The sequence below is a fragment of the Sycon ciliatum genome, chromosome 11 (assembly GCF_964019385.1).
Source record: "Sycon ciliatum chromosome 11, ocSycCili1.1, whole genome shotgun sequence".
NCBI lineage: Eukaryota > Metazoa > Porifera > Calcarea > Leucosolenida > Sycettidae > Sycon > Sycon ciliatum.
This window is the reverse complement of record NC_088653.1, coordinates 20,964,235-20,985,170: the sequence shown is the minus strand read 5'-3', so window position 1 is coordinate 20,985,170 and position 20,936 is coordinate 20,964,235. Positions and strand designations below refer to the sequence as shown.

At 48.4% G+C, this 20,936-nt stretch overlaps 1 protein-coding gene and 1 non-coding gene across 3 annotated transcripts in view; one reads left to right on the top strand and one right to left on the bottom strand.

Annotated features, from left to right (window-relative positions):
• The window catches only part of LOC135827590 (reversion-inducing cysteine-rich protein with Kazal motifs-like), a 36,305-nt gene that overhangs the window by 6,237 nt on the left and 9,132 nt on the right, over positions 1-20,936 (top strand). For both annotated transcript variants that reach the window (XM_065340059.1, XM_065340058.1), the window contains exons 2-16: positions 1,252-1,346; positions 3,394-3,489; positions 3,808-3,844; positions 5,149-5,211; positions 6,718-6,785; positions 8,448-8,544; positions 9,549-9,606; positions 10,588-10,738; positions 11,645-11,706; positions 12,335-12,465; positions 14,733-14,762; positions 15,165-15,278; positions 15,916-15,968; positions 17,227-17,362; positions 18,311-18,469. In XM_065340059.1, the coding sequence (XP_065196131.1) occupies positions 1,252-1,346; positions 3,394-3,489; positions 3,808-3,844; positions 5,149-5,211; positions 6,718-6,785; positions 8,448-8,544; positions 9,549-9,606; positions 10,588-10,738; positions 11,645-11,706; positions 12,335-12,465; positions 14,733-14,762; positions 15,165-15,278; positions 15,916-15,968; positions 17,227-17,362; positions 18,311-18,469 (1,350 nt within the window). The remainder of the gene's footprint in view (positions 1-1,251; positions 1,347-3,393; positions 3,490-3,807; positions 3,845-5,148; positions 5,212-6,717; positions 6,786-8,447; positions 8,545-9,548; positions 9,607-10,587; positions 10,739-11,644; positions 11,707-12,334; positions 12,466-14,732; positions 14,763-15,164; positions 15,279-15,915; positions 15,969-17,226; positions 17,363-18,310; positions 18,470-20,936) is intronic.
• On the bottom strand, positions 13,770-13,842 carry Trnaa-agc (transfer RNA alanine (anticodon AGC)). Its single transcript has one exon. It is a non-coding gene; the product is annotated as a tRNA-Ala (tRNA).

Here is a 20,936-nt window from a genome sequence, read left to right as displayed (position 1 = left end):
ACGCGCCATTCATTTTGTGCACATGGCGGGTTGAAATCTGACCCGGGTCGAACTCAACCCGGGTTGAAACGCCTCATGTAAACACAACCTATGTCCAGTACATGCTTGTGCTATGTGCTGTGCATGGTTGAACTGGACAGTGCATGGTTGCATGGTTGAACTGGACCGTGCATGGTTGAACTGGACTGTGCATGGTTGAACTGGACAGTGCATGGTTGAACTGGACAGTGCATGGTTGCATGGTTGAACTGGACCGTGCATGGTTGAACTGGACCGTGCATGGTTGAACTGGACCGTGCATGGTTGAACTGGACCGTGCATGGTTGAACTGGACCGTGCATGGTTGAACTGGACCGTGCATGGTTGAACTGGACCGTGCATGGTTGAACTGGACCGTGCATGGTTGAACTGGACCGTGCATGGTTGAACTGGACTGTGCATGGTTGAACTGGACCGTGCATGGTTGAACTGGACCGTGCATGGTTGAACTGGACCGTGCGTGGTTGAACTGGACCGTGCATGGTTGAACTGGACAGTGCATGGTTGCATGGTTGAACTGGACCGTGCATGGTTGAACTGGACCGTGCATGGTTGAACTGGACTGTGCATGGTTGAACTGGACTGTGCATGGTTGCATGGTTGAACTGGACAGTGCATGGTTGCATGGTTGAACTGGACTGTGCATGGTTGAACTGGACAGTGCATGGTTGAACTGGACTGTGCATGGTTGAACTGGACAGTGCATGGTTGAACTGGACCGTGCATGGTTGAACTGGACTGTGCACTTTTATTACGTGCGGACTATACAGCTACCGAAGTTTACCAGGTATAAGTTGACCCGCTCATACTCGGGGCCTAGGTATCCTGATTCAATGAGGATTCAACCCCGGTTGTACATGTATGTCGATTTCCTCCTTTTAAGTACACATACTGTATATCACGTTAGTTTCGGTGTAATTTTAATTTCGGTAATTTCGGTAGAGAATTCAGGCAACGGAATTTAGATTACACCTAAAAGGCACTAGAGTATGCACTGTATGTGAAGGGTGGGCTGGTCACCTAATTCTACATTACACCTAAAACCTGGCAGGTCCCTGGTACCGAAATTTTAATACACCTAAAATTGGATGTTATACAGTACCAGCAAGGGGTTCTGTACTCTTGGTACCAGTTATCTATTGTTGTCTGCTCTGCTGCTGTTGTTGCCGCCATCCGGCTACTGCTTCTTCCGCTGCCATTGTTGTTGCACAGGCGAATGTCAGCAGTGGTCAATGGAGAAGAGCTGGATGAATCTATGCTGTCAAAACCACACCACCAACAAGACTTGCTACGATCATTGCCAGCTGGTAAGTTATGCCCTAATAATGAAAATGGACCCATTGCGCAATGACGTAATTTGTACCCTAAACACCCTTCACAGCCACCTGAGCATGGTCGTCTGGGGTGTTGAACAGTGCATTCCCGATCCCAGCGTACTCACAAGCATTACTCATACATTCCATATTTGGCAATGCGCAATGGGTCCATTGCTTGTGCAGGGCCTCCTGGTAAACATAGGCAGTTCATACGCAGTACAGTTGTTCTTGTGCACTTTCCACCTTGATTTCCGTTTTGAACATTTTTTTGACCCGAAAAAGACAAAAATAGTACGCACCCGCTGGGGTGGGCGTTTGCAGCGACATGGACGTTTGCAGCGACATGGACGTTTGCAACGACATGGACGTTTGCAGCGACATGGACGTTTGCAGCGACATGGACGTTTGCAGCGACATGGACGTTTGCAGCGACATGGACGTTTGCTGCGACGTGGACGTTTGCAGCGACATGGACGTTTGCAGCGACATGGACGTTTGCAGCGACATGGACGTTTGCAGCGACATGGACGTTTGCAGCGACATGGACGTTTGCAACGACATGGACGTTTGCAACGACATGGACGTTTGCAACGACATGGACGTTTTCAACGACATGGACGTTTGCAACGACATGGACGTTTGCAACGACATGGACGTTTGCAACGACATGGACGTTTGCAACGACATGGACGTTTTCAACGACATGGACGTTTGCAACGACATGGACGTTTGCAACGACATGGACGTTTCGAACGACATGGACGTTTGCAGCGACATGGACGTTTGCAGCGACATGGACGTTTGCAGCGACATGGACGTTTGCAACGACATGGACGTTTGCAACGACATGGACGTTTGCAACGACATGGACGTTTTCAACGACATGGATGTTTGCAACGACATGGACGTTTGCAACGACATGGACGTTTGCAGCGACATGGACGTTTGCAGCGACATGGATGTTTGCAACGACATGGACGTTTGCAGCGACATGGACGTTTGCAGCGACATGGACGTTTGCAGCGACATGGACGTTTGCAACGACATGGACGTTGGCAGCGACATGGACGTTTGCAGCGACATGGACGTTTGTAGCGACATGGACGTTTGCAACGACATGGACGTTTGCAACGACATGGACGTTTGCAGCGACATGGACGTTTGCAACGACATGGACGTTTGCAGCGACATGGACGTTTGTAGCGACATGGACGTTTGCAGCGACATGGACGTTTGCAGCGACATGGACGTTTGCAGCGACATGGGCGTTTGCAGCGACATGGACGTTTGCAGTGACACGGACGTTTGCAGCGACATGGACGTTTGCAGCGACATGGACGTTTGCAGCGACATGGACGATTGCAGCGACATGGACGTTTGCAGCGACATGGACGTTTGCAGCGACATGGACGTTTGCAGCGACACGGACGTTTGCAGCGACACGGACGTTTGCAGCGACACGGACGTTTGCCGCGACACGGACGTTTGCAGCGACTTGGGCGTTTGCAGCGACACGGACGTTTGCAGCGACACGGACGTTTGCAGCGACACGGACGTTTGCAGCGACACGGACGTTTGCAGCGACACGGACGTTTGCAGCGACATGGACGTTTGCAGCGACATGGACGTTTGCTGCGGACTGAACGATAATCACATAACCCCTATGATTACTGTAAAACCGGAAAGTTTAACGACCGAAACGTTAACGTTTTTGTAATTTTGGCATGATAACGTGCAGAAAGTTTAACGATGGCTACCTGGCCACCCATCTGTATGCACATCTTTACACTGACATCTCGCGATAACGTTTCTTCAAATGACCAAAAAATTGGTCGCTAAAACGTTAGACTTTGTGACTCGTTAGACTGTCCGGTTTTACAATATCTAGTGCCATGGCAAAGAAGCAAATGACAGATAAGCAACCCAAAGATAGAGAAACTTGGAAAAAGGAGAAGCAAAAGGGATCAGTGCAATCACTGTACTTGAATTGCATCTGTATTTCCTTGTCTTTTTTGGTGATTGGTTTACTCCTTTGCAGGTTATAGCTGGGTTTGGTGGTAAGAAGGCTACAGCAGAAACTACTGGGATGGCACTCAACATAGCCAAGCAGAAACCGGAGTGTGGTCTTATTGGGGTGAGTTCACTGCTCGTTTTGCTTTGGTGTGTGCGCGCGCGCGCGCGTGTGTGTGTGTATGTATGCGTGTGTGTATGGCTGAGCCGAAAATTTAGAGTCCAAATCTGTGCATTTTATTGATTTGCGGGGTACTTGGGGCAAATAGTGGTACGGTCAATACCGTAGTGACCGTACGTACCGTGTCCGACGCCCCTGTGAAGCCTATACATTCAGGTCTTGATCTCTGTGTTGTTGCTGTGCCAGTGAAGACTGTGTATACATTCAGCTCTTGGCCTTCTTGTTGCTCTTGTTGTTGTTGTTGTGGTTGTGTGCGTGCAGGGTTTCACCCAGTGCATATTGGACAGGGAAAAGCATTGTGAGTAGTACGACTACAAATGAGAGTCCTCCGGCTCGGTAGAGTGCTCGATATTCGTTCCGAACGGTTCGAATAGAGCTATCTTACACACGGCACAGCGCACCAAGAACGATGCTTGGTGCTCTGTGCCGTGTGTGAGTAGTAAGACGAAGTGTGCACTACATGCACATAGCTTGTATGTGGTCGGCGTAGTCAGCAAATGGCTGTCATAGTTACTACATAGTCAAGCTAAAATCCTGACCAACCGCCAAAACCCCAATCCCTTGACAAGACATGCAGAATCCCTGGATTTCTCTCAAAATCCCCGGACTGCACGAAAACAAGTGAAAAACAGTTTTTCCCGGCAAAAAAAACGTTCTACAGCATACTGATAGACTCTGCGTACAGCACAGTGCGACCGTGCATTGCAGTGCGACCCTGCATTGCAGTTCGATCAGTTGGCGCACACCTAGCACACCTGTCAGTGCAGATCGTGCAGGCTAGCCTGGTCTGGTCTCAGAAAGTGCCGTGCACAGTTTTCGTAGGTATGTGCACTGCAATAATTAGAAAAACCGAAAGAAAATAGGAGCATGTCGGTCCTGATGCTTACACTGCCTTTGTAGGAAGAGTGTAGAAAGCTGTCTTCAGCATACAGTCTATATACGGTAATGCATGTAGTGCCAACAGTCTACGTATACTTTGAGTACAGCGGCGGACCCAGCGATCTCCACAGGGGTGTTCCAGTATAGTCAAAGCTGAATAGCTGATGCATGTGCATGGACAGGCATGTGGTTGCCAGTGCAGTAGTACGTTTACGACATTTAGGGGGTTCCGCGGAACCCCTGGAACCCCCCCCCCCCTGGGGTATGTGCAAGAGAACATGAAACCCGGTGTGTGCAGCTCTGATGGGTTGGTGGCGCGGCGACATTCCGTGATTACAGCATTTTAAGTGATGTAGGGCGTACAAGCAGGATTCAAGCCGGTCTCTTTCTGCACCACTGCAGCTCAGTTGTACGCACTACGCCACTTCCCGCCTCAGATCTGCACCAAAAGTGATGTAATCACGGAATTCTGCCATGACAGACACCCATCGTGGAAAAAGCCCCAAGCTGCACACTTTGGTTTTCATGTGCTCTTGATGTGTGTAGGCATATTAGGTATCAGGGATGTGCCATGTGTGAGAAGTCCTTCAGATTCGGCCAGTGCTCTCTCTTCTGACTTGAACCTGCGATGCGCGACTTTGTACTTTCCCTGTGTGTGTGTGTGTGTGTGTGTGTGTGTGTGTGTGTGTGTGTGTATGCACGTGTGTGTGTATATGTTTGTAGTTCCACCGCCTGTCAGTGAGCTCTCTCTTCAGAAATGTACTTCGAAAAACTGCACAAGACCAGGTAAGTTATGTGCATTGCATTGCGGCTGCAAATACATTAGAACCTGTCAAGGTGACCACTCGGATAAGGCGACCACCTGTCCTAGAAGACCACTGAAACCAGGATCAAGGGATGCTATTTCCAGTCAAGTGACACTGGCTAAGGAGACCACCTGGTAACAGAGACCACATTATGGATGTACAGTCAACTTCGTTTATAACGACATTCGGCGGAGCATCAAAAAAGGTGTCCTTATTTGCGAAGTGTCGTTATACCCGAAGTCTCGTTATATGTATTACAGTGGGATGGGACTTTGCTCTGGGCATGGAAATTCTGTCGTTATTCGCGAATTGTCGTTATATCCGCAGTCGTTATTAGCCAAGTTGACTGTACAGTCAGACCTCGCATAACCGCACACATCCGTTTTCCACAAAATTATCCGGATAGGCGAGGGAACCGGATAATCGAACACACATACTGTATGTAAGCATGGCATATGCTGTACATTTGTAACCAATGATTTTCTTCCGGATGGCGAGGGATCCGGATAAACGAGGACCGGATATGCGAGGTCTGACTGTACATAGCTTGAGTGGTCGTCTAAGACAGGTTTCACTGTAGTATGCACCTTAGCCAGGGTCATGAGAGTGGAAATAGCATCCCGGCTTGATCCTGGTTTCAGTGGTCTTCTAGGACGGGTGGTCGCCTTATCCGAGTGGTCACCTTGGCAGGTTCTAATGTATTTGTTTTTGTCCTGGACGTTCAGCGCCTGATGTCATTTCTTTTTCTGCAAGATTTATACACCGTGCACTGGGCAGTGCATCCACACTTGCAGAAAGGCACACTGCGGGATGGACTGTAGCCTCACCACCACTGCCACGGTTCAGGTTGTGCGTGCTTCCCCTAGCTGCATCTCATGTTTGGCATTTAAATGGTCTTTGTAAAAAAATAAAATAAAAAGCCGATAAGAAGCCCCCATATCGCTGATCTTTAACTGCACCGGACGTGTGCTGGGTTATCGTATTCCAACCAACGCATGCCTTTCAATACCTTTGCAGCAAGGGCGTCGGACACGCAACGGTCACTACGGTATTGACCGTACCATTCTTGGCCCCGAGTACCCTGTGAAGTAGAGACTCCCCCCCCCCCCCCCCCACACACACACCTCTAATATACCTCAGACTGCGGACCGTACCACCCTGAACTGCCTTCCGACGCCCCTGCAAGTTTGTAACTACAGTAAAACCTGTAACTAAAGACCACCGTGACTAGCGACCAGCCTGGTACTACAGTAAAACCTGTAACTAAAGACCACCGTGACTAGCGACCAGCCTGGTACTACAGGCCACTTCCCCAGGCACGGACGGTCTCACATTCATATATGGTTGCGCGGCGCAAACCTCTCACTAAGGACCACCTGCCACTAAAGACCGCTTTCTCTGGCCCCAAGGGGTGGTCGTTAGTCACAGGTTTTACTGAAGTTATTTCATTCTTCTGTTCTTGTTGTTTGCTGTGCGTGTGCTGTAGAGTATACATCTGACCACTGGTGCTGTAATCTTGCCAAGACGACGACGTGTAGACAAGCCTGCCAGTCTGTAAGTGTGTGACGAGATTTAGAACTTACGATGATAACTTACTGGTATTACTCGTGTCACGTAAGGATGCCGGTGTGAGGGTGCGAGAAATGGCGGTGGTTTGAAGGCAATAGACATAACTCTTGATCAGTGGTAACGCCACTTTGTCTCTTCATGTATAAAGTTTCAGTACCTTCAAGTGCCAATTTCGCGCGAATAGCACTGGTTTTTGATTGCAAGTGCACAACACCAAAGGTGATGATCCATTTATCCACAGATGAGGCTGAGCTGAAATCGTTTAGGAAAATGTTTTGGCAGTTCTGTGAGTGATGAAGCTAGGTGCATTGGTGCTCTGGGTGGTATGCGTTTGTGGCCAACAAGGCTCTTCAATAATACTTCACACAAGGGTCGTAGAAGACATCGTAGGCAACCTGGTTCCAACAATCACTTGATTGAAAGACAAAGAGACAAAAGACAAACGACAAGAAAACCTGAACAAGAAGGCCCGAAAAGGACCAAGATGTCCAGAAAAGGATAAAGAAGATAACGTAGTACCAATTATCGTACAACACAGCAAGATGCGGGGGAACCATGCGCGCGACCGCGCGGGTTCACAAAAGCTCCCGTGGAACAGATATGGATACGTGATGTCAAAGAAAGCGAAAGGGTCAAGAGTACAAATCTGACACGGCTTTCTAGATATGGATACGTGATGTCAAAGAAAGCGAAAGGGTCAAGAGAACAAATCTGACACGGCTTCTAGAAGACACACTACACTACTACGTCATGAGTACGCGACTGCACAGTCAGCGTAACTATAGAAAATATGGCGACTGGTCTGCAAGCAACGACCAGGTGCAGAACAAAATCAAACAAACAGAAATATTCAAAATACGGTTGTGAAAGAAAGAAGAAAAGAATGAAGCTGAAGGGTTACACCTGTCAGAGGGTGTTAGCACCCGACGCTGGGTGACAGCAAACCCTGTCAGGTAGTGGTAAATAATCCTAACACTTCTGCAGCCGAACTTCAATCGCAGCGAAAATACATCTCAGGTAAGAAACTCTAAAACTCTAGCAATAATTCGAGAGTCTCAATCTATCGTGATCCACTCGCAACACACGCATGCAAACAACTCGAAACAGAGAATGTATCGGTCTGCGACAGCGTTATTGTCTAGCAGTGTGTGTGTGTGTGTGTGTGTGTGTGTGTGTGTGTGTGTGTGTGTGTGTGTGTGTGTTTGTGTGTGCACATATGTGTGTGCAAGCGTGTATATGTGATGAAACTGGCAACATTTTAGCTGTGTGTGGTGCGTAGGTGTGTGTATGCATTCATCACATCTAGTGTGTATTTAGCTCGATGACATCTTCTGACATTGTATGCGTCATGACTGGTGTTGATAAGATGTGGGCGCTTTATTTTTATGGAAAAGAAAAAGGACCAAGGAACTACAAGTTACGTCCACTAACACCACCAGTTACTAAACAATCAGCTCGTGCGATAACATTGCACGACACTGACCGACGGTATTGGCGTTCTACAACTAACTGGCTAACAGTTCTAGCACATCTTGGATGCGCACTCCAACAGTTCCTCGGTCCTTTTCCTTTTTCTATAAATATACCCTTGGCTCTCCATCCGAGTCCATTCCTGCCCTTTATTTTGTTGTTTCATTCTCTTGTCAGTTTGGGAAGGTCCTGGCTCGTGCTCAGTCTAGCATTGCATTCAAGGAATGTCAGAGATCTGGTGATGAGATGGAAATGTCGGTGTGCATAGAGCAGGGTAAGCCAGACGTGTGTGTGTGTGTGTGTTTGCGTGTGTGCGTGTTTGTGTGTGTGTGTGTGTGTGTGTGTGTGTGTGTGTGTGTGTGTGTGTGTGTGTGTGTGTGTGTGCGTGTGTGTGCATGCGTGAGTGTATGTGTGTGTGTGTATGTGTGTGTGTGTGTGTGTGTGTTTGTGTGTGTGTGTGTTTGTGTGTGTGTGTGTGTGTGTGTGTGTGTGTGTGTGTGTGTGTGTGTGTGTGTGTGTGTGTGTGTGTGTGTGTGCGTGCGTGCATGTGTGTTTGTGTGTGTGTGTGAGCTAGTTCGGTTGGTGGGTACATTTATTCCTGATTGTGTTGGGTCTGTTGTCAACGGGCTCGGCTGCTTGAATGTGTAATGTTGTACCTGCCACTTTTGTTGGTTGCAGGGTTCATATACTTTCTATTTGAAGTATAAATACCTGTTGACCATGGAATGCTTCTGGCTAGATTAACTCTTTTGTAATCAGTGGTGCTAGTGAAGCTTATATCAGATCATCTGATTTAGCCACCCACGCTAGTAGCAGGTATTACCTTCACTGGGGGCAGGGGTAACTGCAGTTGGATCCCCGGACGGATACCCTGATGCCGTCAATCCTTTTTCTGCACCTTGCCTTCACACACTTACTGAGGTGTGAGCCCATCGATGGGATCATTTCCAAGTCCACGCAGAATCTGGGGAGTTCAGGGGGTTGGACGTTGGATGGTTCAATCGCCAATTGTGCGTGCACTTATCTTTGTAGCACACAAAGAGACAAAGCCAGTTGAAAATCTGATGAGGCCTTGTGTACCATTCCTTCTCAAATCAGTACAATGGTGATAATGTGACGAAGCACAACGATGTCAATTTATAACTGGCTTCGTCTCTTCGTGTGCTAACATTTTCCCCTCCGACTATGTCTCTACTTATCTGTTTGTATGTGATCATTGAAATAATGACGTGTATGTTTGTTCTCTGCTGTGCTGTCATCATCATGTCGGCACTGCAGACAAGTCGCCGGCAATGCCTGCCTGCGATGGCATGCTCTTCTGCAAAAACTTCAGTCGGTATGTACAGTACAACCTGTCTAGGCGAACACTCTGATAAGGTGACAACCTGTCCTAGAGGACCACCTGTACTAAGACCAAGGTGCATTATTTATCAGCAGCCACTGTACCACACACCATGCACGGCCATCTTTAATCTGGCTGCCATGGCAATCGGTACTCGCCTGGCATGAAAAGCTGCATAATGCCAAAGCCAGGCACACGTATCCTCAATATGCGGATACAGTACAAGCTGTCAAGGTGACCACTCTGATAAGGCGACCACCTGTCCTAGAGGACCACTGCAACTAGGACCAAGGGGAATTATTTGTCAGCAGCCAATGTACCGCACACCATGCACGGCCATCTTTGATCTGGCTGCCATGATAATCGATACGGGTAGTACTCACCTGGCATGAAAAGCTGCATAATGAGGACCACTAGAACTATAGAAGCTATAGCAGAGAAACTGAGGACCAGAGAACTACACGTTACGTTTTAATGTCCACTAACACCACCAGTTACTTGACAATCAGCTCATGCGATAACATTGCACGACGGCGCTGACGTTCTTCAACTTACTGCCAATCAGCTCTAGCACGTCTTGGATGCGCACTCCAACAGCCTTCCAACTTGGAAGGTTCTAAGTTAGAGTAATAACATAGGAGGGGAACAAAGGGCCATGTCATGGTTTTACTGTATTCAATCGGATTCAGAACGTGTGGCAGCTAGCCGAACACTAGACTGATGGCTAGCGTTGACATCCAGCGGACCAGTACTTGGCTCCATCCTGTCTTGGAGGTACACACCAAGAGTTCCTGATTCAGAAGGCTCTTGGTTGTGGACTACCTTTCTATATTTCAAGTAACTTGTTAATGTAGCTCTTTGGTCCTCTTTTCTTCTTTTTCAAGTAAATTTTACCCTTGGCTCTCCACCCAAGTCTAGCATTTCAACTCACTCCTTGTTATAGTAGTTGTTTACTTTTGTTTGTTTTTCTCTCAGGCCGGGTATGTCCTTCAACAATTGTTCGCTAAGTGCAGACATCGAGGCGTTGACGCAGTACAGGCGCTGGCTGGATGAAGGCAAAATTCGCTTCAATGGCGTCGCTGCCGGCATCAACATTTCCAGGTGCCTGACGTCCGACGTCTGGAAGGTGAGAATATATCCACGTCGTGACGGCCGACAGTTACTGTCCCTTCAGCAAAGATCTGGGTTGCTTGGGGTTTCCCCTATTTAGGCACCCAAGATGGCAGAGGTCGTATCTGTTCACGGGGAGACAGATGAACCCCGGGACATACCACCCTGGGGCCTAATACTTACAACTCCGAGGAGAGGGCAACTTTGTTTAACAGTTGTTGTTTATTTTAGAACAAAGAGGGGCCATTTGGAGAGCTTTTAGAATGCTGTGGTTGCACACGTTCATGTGGTCAATGTAGAGAACACGGTGAGACTGCTGTTTCCTCGGGGGCTGGCTTGACAACAACACACCAATGTCAACCAATGTCAACTGCAAGAGCGAAAAGCAATGTAGAGGAAAACCTGTGACTAACGACCACCCCTTGGGGCCAGAAAAAGCGGTCTTTAGTTAGAGGTTTTGACCACTTGGGGCCAGAACATGCGGTCTTTAGTGGCAGGTGGTCTTTAGTTAGAGGTTTGCACCGCACAACCATGAATGAATGTGAGACCGCCCGTGCCTGGCGAAGTGGTCTGTAGTACCAGGCTGGTCGCTAGTCACGGTGGTCTTTAGTACCAGGCTGGTCGCTAGTCACGGTGGTCTTTAGTTACAGGTTTTGCTGTACTTCCTCTAGACAGCTGTGTAGAACTGCGGGAATTCACACTGCATGGCGTGCCCATGTTAGACTGGGGGAATACCCTGAGGCAGGTATGGTAGTGAGCTGCTAACGCCTGTCATTCTGCTATGCACGGAATCTCGTATCTTGTCAGCGATACGAGTCGCTGTTGCCAAGATCTTTATTGACGAGTTTGACTCCGTGTGTGTGTGTGTGTGTATGTGGGTGCGCGCGCGTTTGCGCATGTGTGTGTGTATATTCTCACACAGGCGTTGAGCTGCTTTCTGACACTTCAGCCGACGAATTCCTTTCTTGATCGCAGGATGTGCAGGTGCGTAGAATCCAGTCGCCTATGCACAGCATTTTTGAACAGGAGTGTAGGATGCATCACATGCCACCTGGCTTGAAATTTGATCCCGGGGTGCAGCAAAGAACTATGCGATCGATCGTTGTGCCGTTGTAAGCTTATGTCACATTAGACATGGTGGAACTAAAGCCTTAAACTACAGCCAAGAGGAAAACTTCATGGTTGGAAAGTGAACCTCCTACCATAATCCCACAAGGAAATAATAGTTTCACCCAGAGCATGAAAATGTTGTCGATAGGGACTTTCTCTTACAGGTCTAAAAGAGCATAAACTATTTGCTATATTCGTGCACCTCCCCCCCCCCCCTCCCCCCTCCCCCCCCCCCCTCCCCGTCAAGTTAGTACGGGTTTGACCACTAAGTTTGAAAGTAAGCACGTACTTATTTACGGACCTTTACGATAATGTATAGTAAGTCTAAATGCATCTTACCTGTGTGTGTGTGTGTGTGTGTGTGTGTGTGTGTGTGTGTGTGTGTGTGTGTGTGTGTGTGTGTGTGTGTGTGTGTGTGTGTGTGTGTGTGTGTGTGCGTATGTGTGCGTGTGTGTGTGTGTGCGTGTGTGTGTGTGCACGTGCCTGTGCATGCATGTTTTAGGGCAAGCTGTGATTGGCTTCTAGGCAGTTGCAAGAAAGAAAACCCCGGTGTTGACGAACGGTCTTGTGAACACGCTGATGGAGAGTATTTTGCGAACACAACCGACTGTTTGGACCTGGAAGATTTCATTGGTAAGAAGAACATGTAGATTAACCCTGGTTCAGTCTTCAGTGATGCCCTGCATGGCATTATTGTTTCATTTCGTACCTGACGATGGCAATTTTCCCCGAAACGTTGTGCGTAAAGGAATTGGTTCGGTTTGCAGTGCTGTGGGAATGGGTGTGTCCACCCAACTACTCTCTACGGATGAAGCTGCAAGATGCCTCGAAATTACTTCTCATTCAGTGAAAAAATGATTGATAAACCTTCTTTGATTTTGTAACCTCGCCGGCTTAGTCAAGTAGTTTGCCCCTTGAGGTTGCTCCAGTCGACGATAAGGGATATCGATGTTCTGCTTTAGACCGGGACAGAGTTATGCATTGTGACAATACCTAGAATAGCAGTACTGATTGAGGAGTGTTGTAATTTGCAGCGAAGAGACCACTTGGATTGAAGATGGTGTGTGTGTAAGGTTTTCCATTTAACGAAGTGGCTGCAGTGGAGCTTTGCGCACATTAAGAGCTGTACTCTTGTTACTTTGAACTCGGATGGTGAGCCAATGTAATCAAGGATATAAAGGAGAAGGACGAAAATGGTACGAGTTAGGACTAACTGTCCAGCAACGTACCGGTATACAGTCAGCAAGTGCGACAACAAGACACACAACTGACAGTGTGAATGTCTCAGTACTCCCTGCCAGTTGTGTGCCTTTGTGGCGTAGTAAAACATATCGCTTCTCTAGCCTGCATGCTCGGTCGAAGGGAGACATGTGGGAGCGAGGGTTTTTTTATCTCAAAACATTTCAACCCTGGCCTGCAGACTAGGGGCGCGTTTGGTTGGTACGAACTAGAACAGGATTCACCAGAACAGCGCGTTTGGTTGGGACTGCACCTGTTCTGGGTCGGCCAGAACATGTTCTGCTTGCTCCGGCCTCGAGGCCGGAGCAGACCGAGCAGTTTCACTTTTTCACAGTGAAACCTGGCGGGAACATCGATTTTGGTCCCAAATGATCACGTGCATACGCTTTTGGGTTGGTTTCGTCGTACCGTACAAAGTGACCATGGTGACCCATACACATTTTGAAGGATGCACCAAGTTTGGCACATTTTCCACAAAAATGTGCTCTGTTTCTGGAGTACCGTTTGGTTGGCATGAGGCTGCTCCATGTGCACCAGCTGTTCGATCCTGTTCTAGATCGTACCAACCAAACGCACCCTAATACTTGGGTGGGCTTATCCGCGGGATTCTACGATATGTAACGTAGAAACAAACCAGAAAAAAACAATAACTTCAAGGTGTTGTTGGGAGTTGAAAATGGAAGAAAAAAAAGATTGCCTGGAGAACCCGGGTATCGATCCCGGTACCTCTCGCATGCTAAGCGAGCGCTCTACCATGTGAGCTAGTCCCCCTGCACATTGACACTGGGGCTGTTCAGGGATTATATGCCTGGCATAGTCTGTTCTAATGTCACAATGAGTGCATAACTCCTCAGAGCATGCCATTGGTGATGGGAAGGTCACCGTACAGTAAAACCAAGAGTGCATAACTCCCCAAGAGTGTGCAACTCCCACATTATGTGACATACCCTGCTGTCCCGACAGAATTTCACGTTGATGTCATTATTTACGATGCAATGCTCCTTCCACCAGTGATTTGCAACATGTGCACGGGTGTCAACGCGTCGCACGTTTTCGTTGCAATAATCTGTACAGGATCAGATGGGCTTTGGTCCACCACAGGTTCCGGATTCGTCTGATAATCCGTGTACAGTGCGCATTGCATCATAAAAATGACTTCAACTTTAAATTCTGTCGGGACAGCAGCCATAGTCGAGTTGCATACTCGTGGGGGGGGGGGGGGGGGTATGTACTAGTACTCTTGGAAAACCTGTCAGGGAGACCACTCGGATAAACCTGTCAGGGAGACCACTCGGATAAGGCGACCACCTGTCCAAGAAGACAGGTGCCACCCAGGGTCAAAGGATGCTATTTCCAGTCGAATAACCCTGGATAAGGAGACCACCTGGTTACAAAGAACACTGAAGGTCACTTGAGCGGTCGTTGTTGGCACGTTTCATTGTAGTTGTCAGGACTTGTTTTTTTTGTTTTTGTTTTTTTTTAACTCGAATCGGAGCCTTGTTGTTTGTGCCTTGGAGAAGTGTTGGAGCTAGGTGTCAGGTCGCTGAATGTCTCAGTACAGTTTTGTGCCATTTGTAGCACTCGCTGACTTTATTATGATCTGGTTACGTCATAACCTATAACATTGTTCCTCCTTTTTTTGTGTTTTTGGTTGTATTCAGATGTACCTGCAAGATCAATACAACAGTCGTGTAAGTGCTAGCTGTGTTTCTATGCCCCCTGTGGCTGTCTATCAGTTTATCACAGGGCTGACGCTCTCTCCACCCCATTGGTATGGGATACTCTCCTGATCATATGTCCGTCCGTCCGTCCGCCCGCCCGCCCGTCCGTCTTCCTGTCTGTGTGTTCTGTCCATGCTCCTCTTTGTCTCTGTCAGTCTTACGACTTGCACATGCAGTAAAACTCCCCAGGTACGGATGCCCCTAATCCGGGCACGTCCGTCTACCAGGTACCTTTCTGACCCATCTGGAATTACAAAAATGGCTTTTCACCAAAGAAGCCCCAACACTTTATTGTGTGTGATGCTGACTTGAGTGCTTCTTTCATTGTGTGCTATGCTGTGCTATGCTGTGTTGTGCTATGCTGTGCTGCAGTCGACACCATAACCAACCCTTGCATACCCAATCCCTGTGAACATCAGATGTGCGTGGTGAATCGTGATTGCCAGAAGAGCGGTAACTGCAGAGCTAATCACACTTGTGTTCCTGGTAGGTAATATCAAAATACTGTAATCACACGTGTGTTCCTGGTAGGTGAAGCTAACATGCCATATTTCCCGGAGTATAAGCCGCACTGCAGCATACAGACATTTATCCTATTTATCACCATTAATCGGATCATCGGAGTATAAGCCGCACCCCCCTTTTTGGGGGTGAATTTTGAGTGTTGAAAGTGCGGCTTACACTCCGGAAAATGCGGTACTTGTCACGTTGAGGTTATTTTCATGATATTCAGATCATCTTTCCAGTTTGGACATTTGCTCCCCCCCCCCACCTTCCCGACACACACACACACATACTTTGCCCTGCATTTCTCTCTTCCTCCATCGCCCACACACGTACACACACTGACGTGCACGCATATGCAAATGCAAATTCACACACCCACACACACACACGCACGCACACACGCACGCACACACATACACCCACACACACGCACACACTCGCAATCGCACACACACATGGTTCATGTCGCTCTACTCGCAACCCAGTCCATCCGAATCCTTCGTAGCCAGATGGTTGGCCAATGCATCAGATGTCATACTGCTATGCGTACGTGCGTGCGTGTGTGTGTGTTTGTGTGTGTGTATGTGTGTATGTGTGCATGTGTGTTGGTTTGTAGGCTGTGCCCTGGACTCTTCACATACGTATGTCTTTGATAAGCACTGGGTCAAGGTAAGATTGCAAGCTGTGAAACTTGGTAGCATCCAGAGGTTGCTGCTTTGCATATGATACATGAGAACAGATCACACGATCACATGATCACGTGATGACATGATGACACGAACACATGATCACATGGTCACATGATCACATGGTCACATGATAACATGGTCACATGACCACACGATGACACGATGACATGGTCACATGATCACATAATCACATGATCATAATCACATGATCACATCATCTTCGCATATAGCCAAGAGTAGATAAACAAGAGTGTGCAACTCGCGGATGGGTTGGCCCACGGCGGAATTTTTTGTTGACGTAATCTTTTCGACGACGCACGCGCTGCGAGTCTTTCGGAAAGTTTTCCCTCGTGCTCTTGGCCGGGCTTTACACTGTAAGGTCGGTGTCCAGCACGTGCTCTCACACTGCTCTGCGGCAAACTGCGCGTTTCTCTGAAAAAAGGTGACGTCAACAAAAAATTCCGCCGTGGGCGGGGGTATCTGCAGATTGTGCAGGAGAGATCCGGAGTTGCACACTCTTGTTTATCTACTCTTGATATAGCCCATGACCATAGCACTGTCTCGGACATGGAAGTCCGGTCGAATGACGCGGGGCCGGCGCCCTCAGTGCGTAAAGAACGTCGAATGCAGTGCACATGTTGATCGTATGCGTACTCATGGCTGCATGGCCAGCACTCTGGGGGCCGCTTGACCGTTGACCGAATTTCCATGTCCACGACAGTAACGCATAATTCTTGCAAGGTACGTTCGGGCCTGGTTTAAATCTGGCTTTGGACAATTTCTTTTTCATTGCCGTCAGGTTCGACCTCATTTTTCTCTGTGCTGCGCTGATGAGTCCAGAAAGGACAAAACAGTTCTGTCTGCAGATTGAGTACACAGTCGGTTATATACAAGTAGGTTATGCTTAATGCTGTAGACAGCAAGCTGTTTTGCCATAGAGGCCAGAGTGTACAGCTCGGATGGGTTGCTGCCACGGCGGAATTCCGTGATTACATCATTTTAGTGATGTAATGCGTACAAGCAGGATTCAAGCAGGTCACTTTCTGCACAACTGCAGCTCAGTTGTACGCACTACGCCGTTTCCCACCTCAGATCTGCACCAAATATGATGTCATGGAATTCCGCCGTGACAGACACCCATAGTAGAAAAAGCCCCAAGCTGCACACTCTGGTTTTCATTTGCTCTTGGTTATGTGTATGTGTATGATTGTGTACTCTTCTGTTCACTTGGTGTGTAGATGTCTCCCACATCCTACACCATCAACACGTCTCTCATATCTACACGCTACTGTCAGTGTAATGCCACCGAGCATGGGTTCAATCGCTGCGTTACCATGGTGAAGTCGCCGGGGAAACAGTGCAACACCAGTGAAGGTGAGACACTTCTCATCTAGCCTCTCAACAGGCAAACTTGGTTGGTCCGGTCTCACACCTGATTCGGTCTCTCGCCTACCAGGGCCTGCGTTGCCCAGTCCCTGCCGATGATCCTGGGTCACAGTATCTGGAGCTGGCGTATCCCCCCCCCCCCCCCACCCCTCTCCATGCCTTTCTTACCCAGTTCCTGCATCCTGGGTCAGTATCTGGGGCTGGTGTACCCCCTTCCCCCTCTCCATCCAGGGCCTTTCTTACCCAATCCCTGCACCGCGAGTCACAGTATCTGGGGCTGGCTTATCCTACCCCCCCCCCCCACCCCTCCCACCCAGGTCTAAGCTGGTACCACAAATCTTGTCCTCTCTTACAGAGCTCGGTATCTCTGTCCTCCCTCACCTTGTAGTTGTTAAAGAGAGAAAGAACGAGAGAGAGAGAGAGAGAGAGAGAGAGAGAGAGAGAGAGAGAGAGAGAGAGAGAGAGAGAGAGAGAGAGAGAGAGAGAGAGAGAGAGAGAGAGAGAGAGTGTGTGTGTGTGTGTGTGTGTGTGTGTGAAAGTGTGTGTGTGTGTGTGTGTGTGTGTGTGTGTGTGTGTGTGTGTGTGAAAGTGTGTGTGTGTGTGTGTGTGTGTGTGTGTGTGTGTGTGTGTGTGTGTGTGTGTGTGAGTTTGCAGTTGTAGGAAGCTTGTATCTGAACCAGCTGAAACATGCTGAGAGAAGAGAACACAATCTTGGAACAATACACGGCGACGTGTTGATAATTTGAAGAAACTGCTGATTGTGTCGAGTGCAACGTAGCAACACACAGCATGCTGATTGTAGTTAATTTCCCGGTTTCCGTGAATTGTGAATGCGTTCATGTGTGCATGTGCGTGTGCATGTGTGCGTACGTGTATACATGCATGCATGCATGGCCGTGTGCATATCTGTGTCCATGTGACTGCACATAAATGCAGGCGCTGAAGATGGAACGCATTACACGAACAGCGATGGAGACCCATGTCTCTGTGACGACGGTCATGAGAGGTGTTTGGTGAACCTCACCCGCCTAGCTAGCACCTTGGAAGCAAATGATTTCTTCACCCAGTACGCCCTGGTACCTTCCATTAGCCATGGTAAGCAAACTGACATTCTTCATCCACTATGCCCTGATACCCCTCCATTAGCCATGGTAAGCAAACTGACATTCTTCATCCACTATGCCCTGATACCCCTCCATTAGCCATGGTAAGCAAACTGACATTCTTCATCCACTATGCCCTGATACCCCTCCATTAGCCATGGTAAGCAAACTGCCACTGACTTCTTCATCCACTATGCCCTGATACCCCTCCATTAGCCATGGTAAGCAAACTGCCACTGACTTCTTCATCCACTATGCCCTGGTACCCCTCCATTAGCCATGGTAAGCAAACTGACTTCTTCATCCACTATGCCCTGGTCAGGCACGTGGCGCCGCCGTTGGAGGTGATCCAGCTGGAGGGGAGGGCGGGGGGGGGGGGGGGGGTCCGGGTGTCCCCCATGAAAGTTTTGAAATTTGGGTGCAAAATCCTGCATTCTGGGCACTTTTGGCATCGTGTTAAAAAAAAGTGGTCCGGCTGCTACACCCCTGGTGATGCCTTCCATTGGCCATAATGAGCTGGGTTACTTTGTGTGCTGTTAAGGAGGCTCCGAACAGTTGCGCAGCGCAGTGTAAAAAGGGCACCTCGAGAATCTGTTTTTTGCCGCGAGATTCAAAAAATATCGTGTTCCATGCGGAAACAAGCTGTTGTTCAGAAAGAAGTTTTTTGATTCTCTGTGCTCCAGGATGTACTTGTTCTACTCGTTGCAGTGTTTCTGTAGCCGTGGCAGTTTCTACGCTGGAAAGAATCACTGGCCATGGCTAATGCAAAACAAAGGCAGTTCCTACGCTGCTTGATTTTTTCTGAAAAACTTTGCTGAAGCGGTACGCGGTGGCCACGAAGAACAAAATAATAATTACTGACGAAGAATGATGAGAAAAGCAGGCTGAAGTCAGTGAAGACATCGATGTCGAATGTAGTGATACTAGTACTGGTATTTAGTATGGACTACCTGTGGAGCGTGAAGTGGCTGCCCACTCGCTGGTAAGTGGACCCACTTGCAGCTCCAGTCGCACGAGTGCCATTTGAAACTTTCTGTGGCTCCTTGAGTATCCTGAGCTCAGTGGACGACGCATCTCAGAGCTGCTGAACATGGGCTACTGTCCCTGTAGAAATGAGATTCGTGTCAACCACTGTACTGTAGTCTGTACTGATGGTGTAAGGAAAACGCTCCCCAGAAGCTTGTGTTGTGAACCAGGGACGAACTTCTAAATCCTGCTCTTGTAAAAATGGGGATGTCACAACTAAGATATGCACACTCAGGTGTGCATGGGGTAATTGTCTATGGCTGCATATTTTGAATCCTTTCCTATGCGCAAGTACATGCGTTTGTGTGTGTGTACGCGCGCGTGCGTGTGTTTGTGTACGCGCGCGCGCGCGCGTGTGTGTGTTTGTGTACGCGCGCATGTGTGTGTTTGTGTACGTGCACGCGCGCGCGTGTGTGTATACGCGTGCACGCATGCGTGTGTTTGCAAGCTGTTGAAAGGTGTAATCCGAGCGCAAGTTGCTATGTCTAACGTAGTTTGTTCGCTATCCTCGCTTCAGCGTTGAGCAGGTGTATGAGTGTGTGTGTGCGCATGTGTGTGTGTGTGCACGCGTGTGTATGCGCGCATGTGTGTGCGCGCGCGTGCTCGTGCCCGCATGTGTGGGTTCGTACGCAATGTTGATCTGGGTTATGCACATGTTCCCACGAGTGCACTGGGTGCATGTGCATGCAAATGTACATGTACAGTCAAACCTCGTTAGGACGAACTTCAAGGGACTGAACAAATTTGTTTGTCTTATCGGGAGTTCTTCTTATCCAGATCTGACAAAAAATCGATATGCATATCAGATGGATTGTATTTACGTGAAGGTGCATGCTGTGGTACATGGGAAGCATGTTATTCTTAGCATACGCCAGAAACAGGTAATTACAATGACAAAGTGCAATGAATCACGACTGTGTCGAAAGTAACGTGTTAGTTCGTACAACGCACTGATTATTTTGTTCAAAACACGCTTGAAAACAATTTGCACTGAACGTAGAATATGACCTCGACTATTGAAAAAAGAAGAAGAAAAAAGGCAGCCAGCGCACGCACACACTCGTGGACGGTGCTGGTTCTGTATGGCTCTCCTCTCTGGTGTCCGCAAGGACAGTGTGGCAGTGGCTTTACAGTTCAGGAGGTGCATGTGAATGCGCATTTGTGAACCGCATTCGAGACACCAAAAAGAGTTGCCAAGAGGTCATGACAGTACACTATATCGTATGTGTGCACGCCAGCGTGTGTAGATGCATATTGCCCTTCATGCGTATGTTTTTCTGGAGTCTGCTGCTATGAACACAAGTGACAACCAGCAAATGCATGCCCAGTGCAGTGGCTGGTTTTCATGCTTCTATTTACACTAAGTCCTACTAACGTTATGTGCTAGTAGTGTTACAATGATGCGTGCACGAGAGTGGGTGGGTGTTTATGTG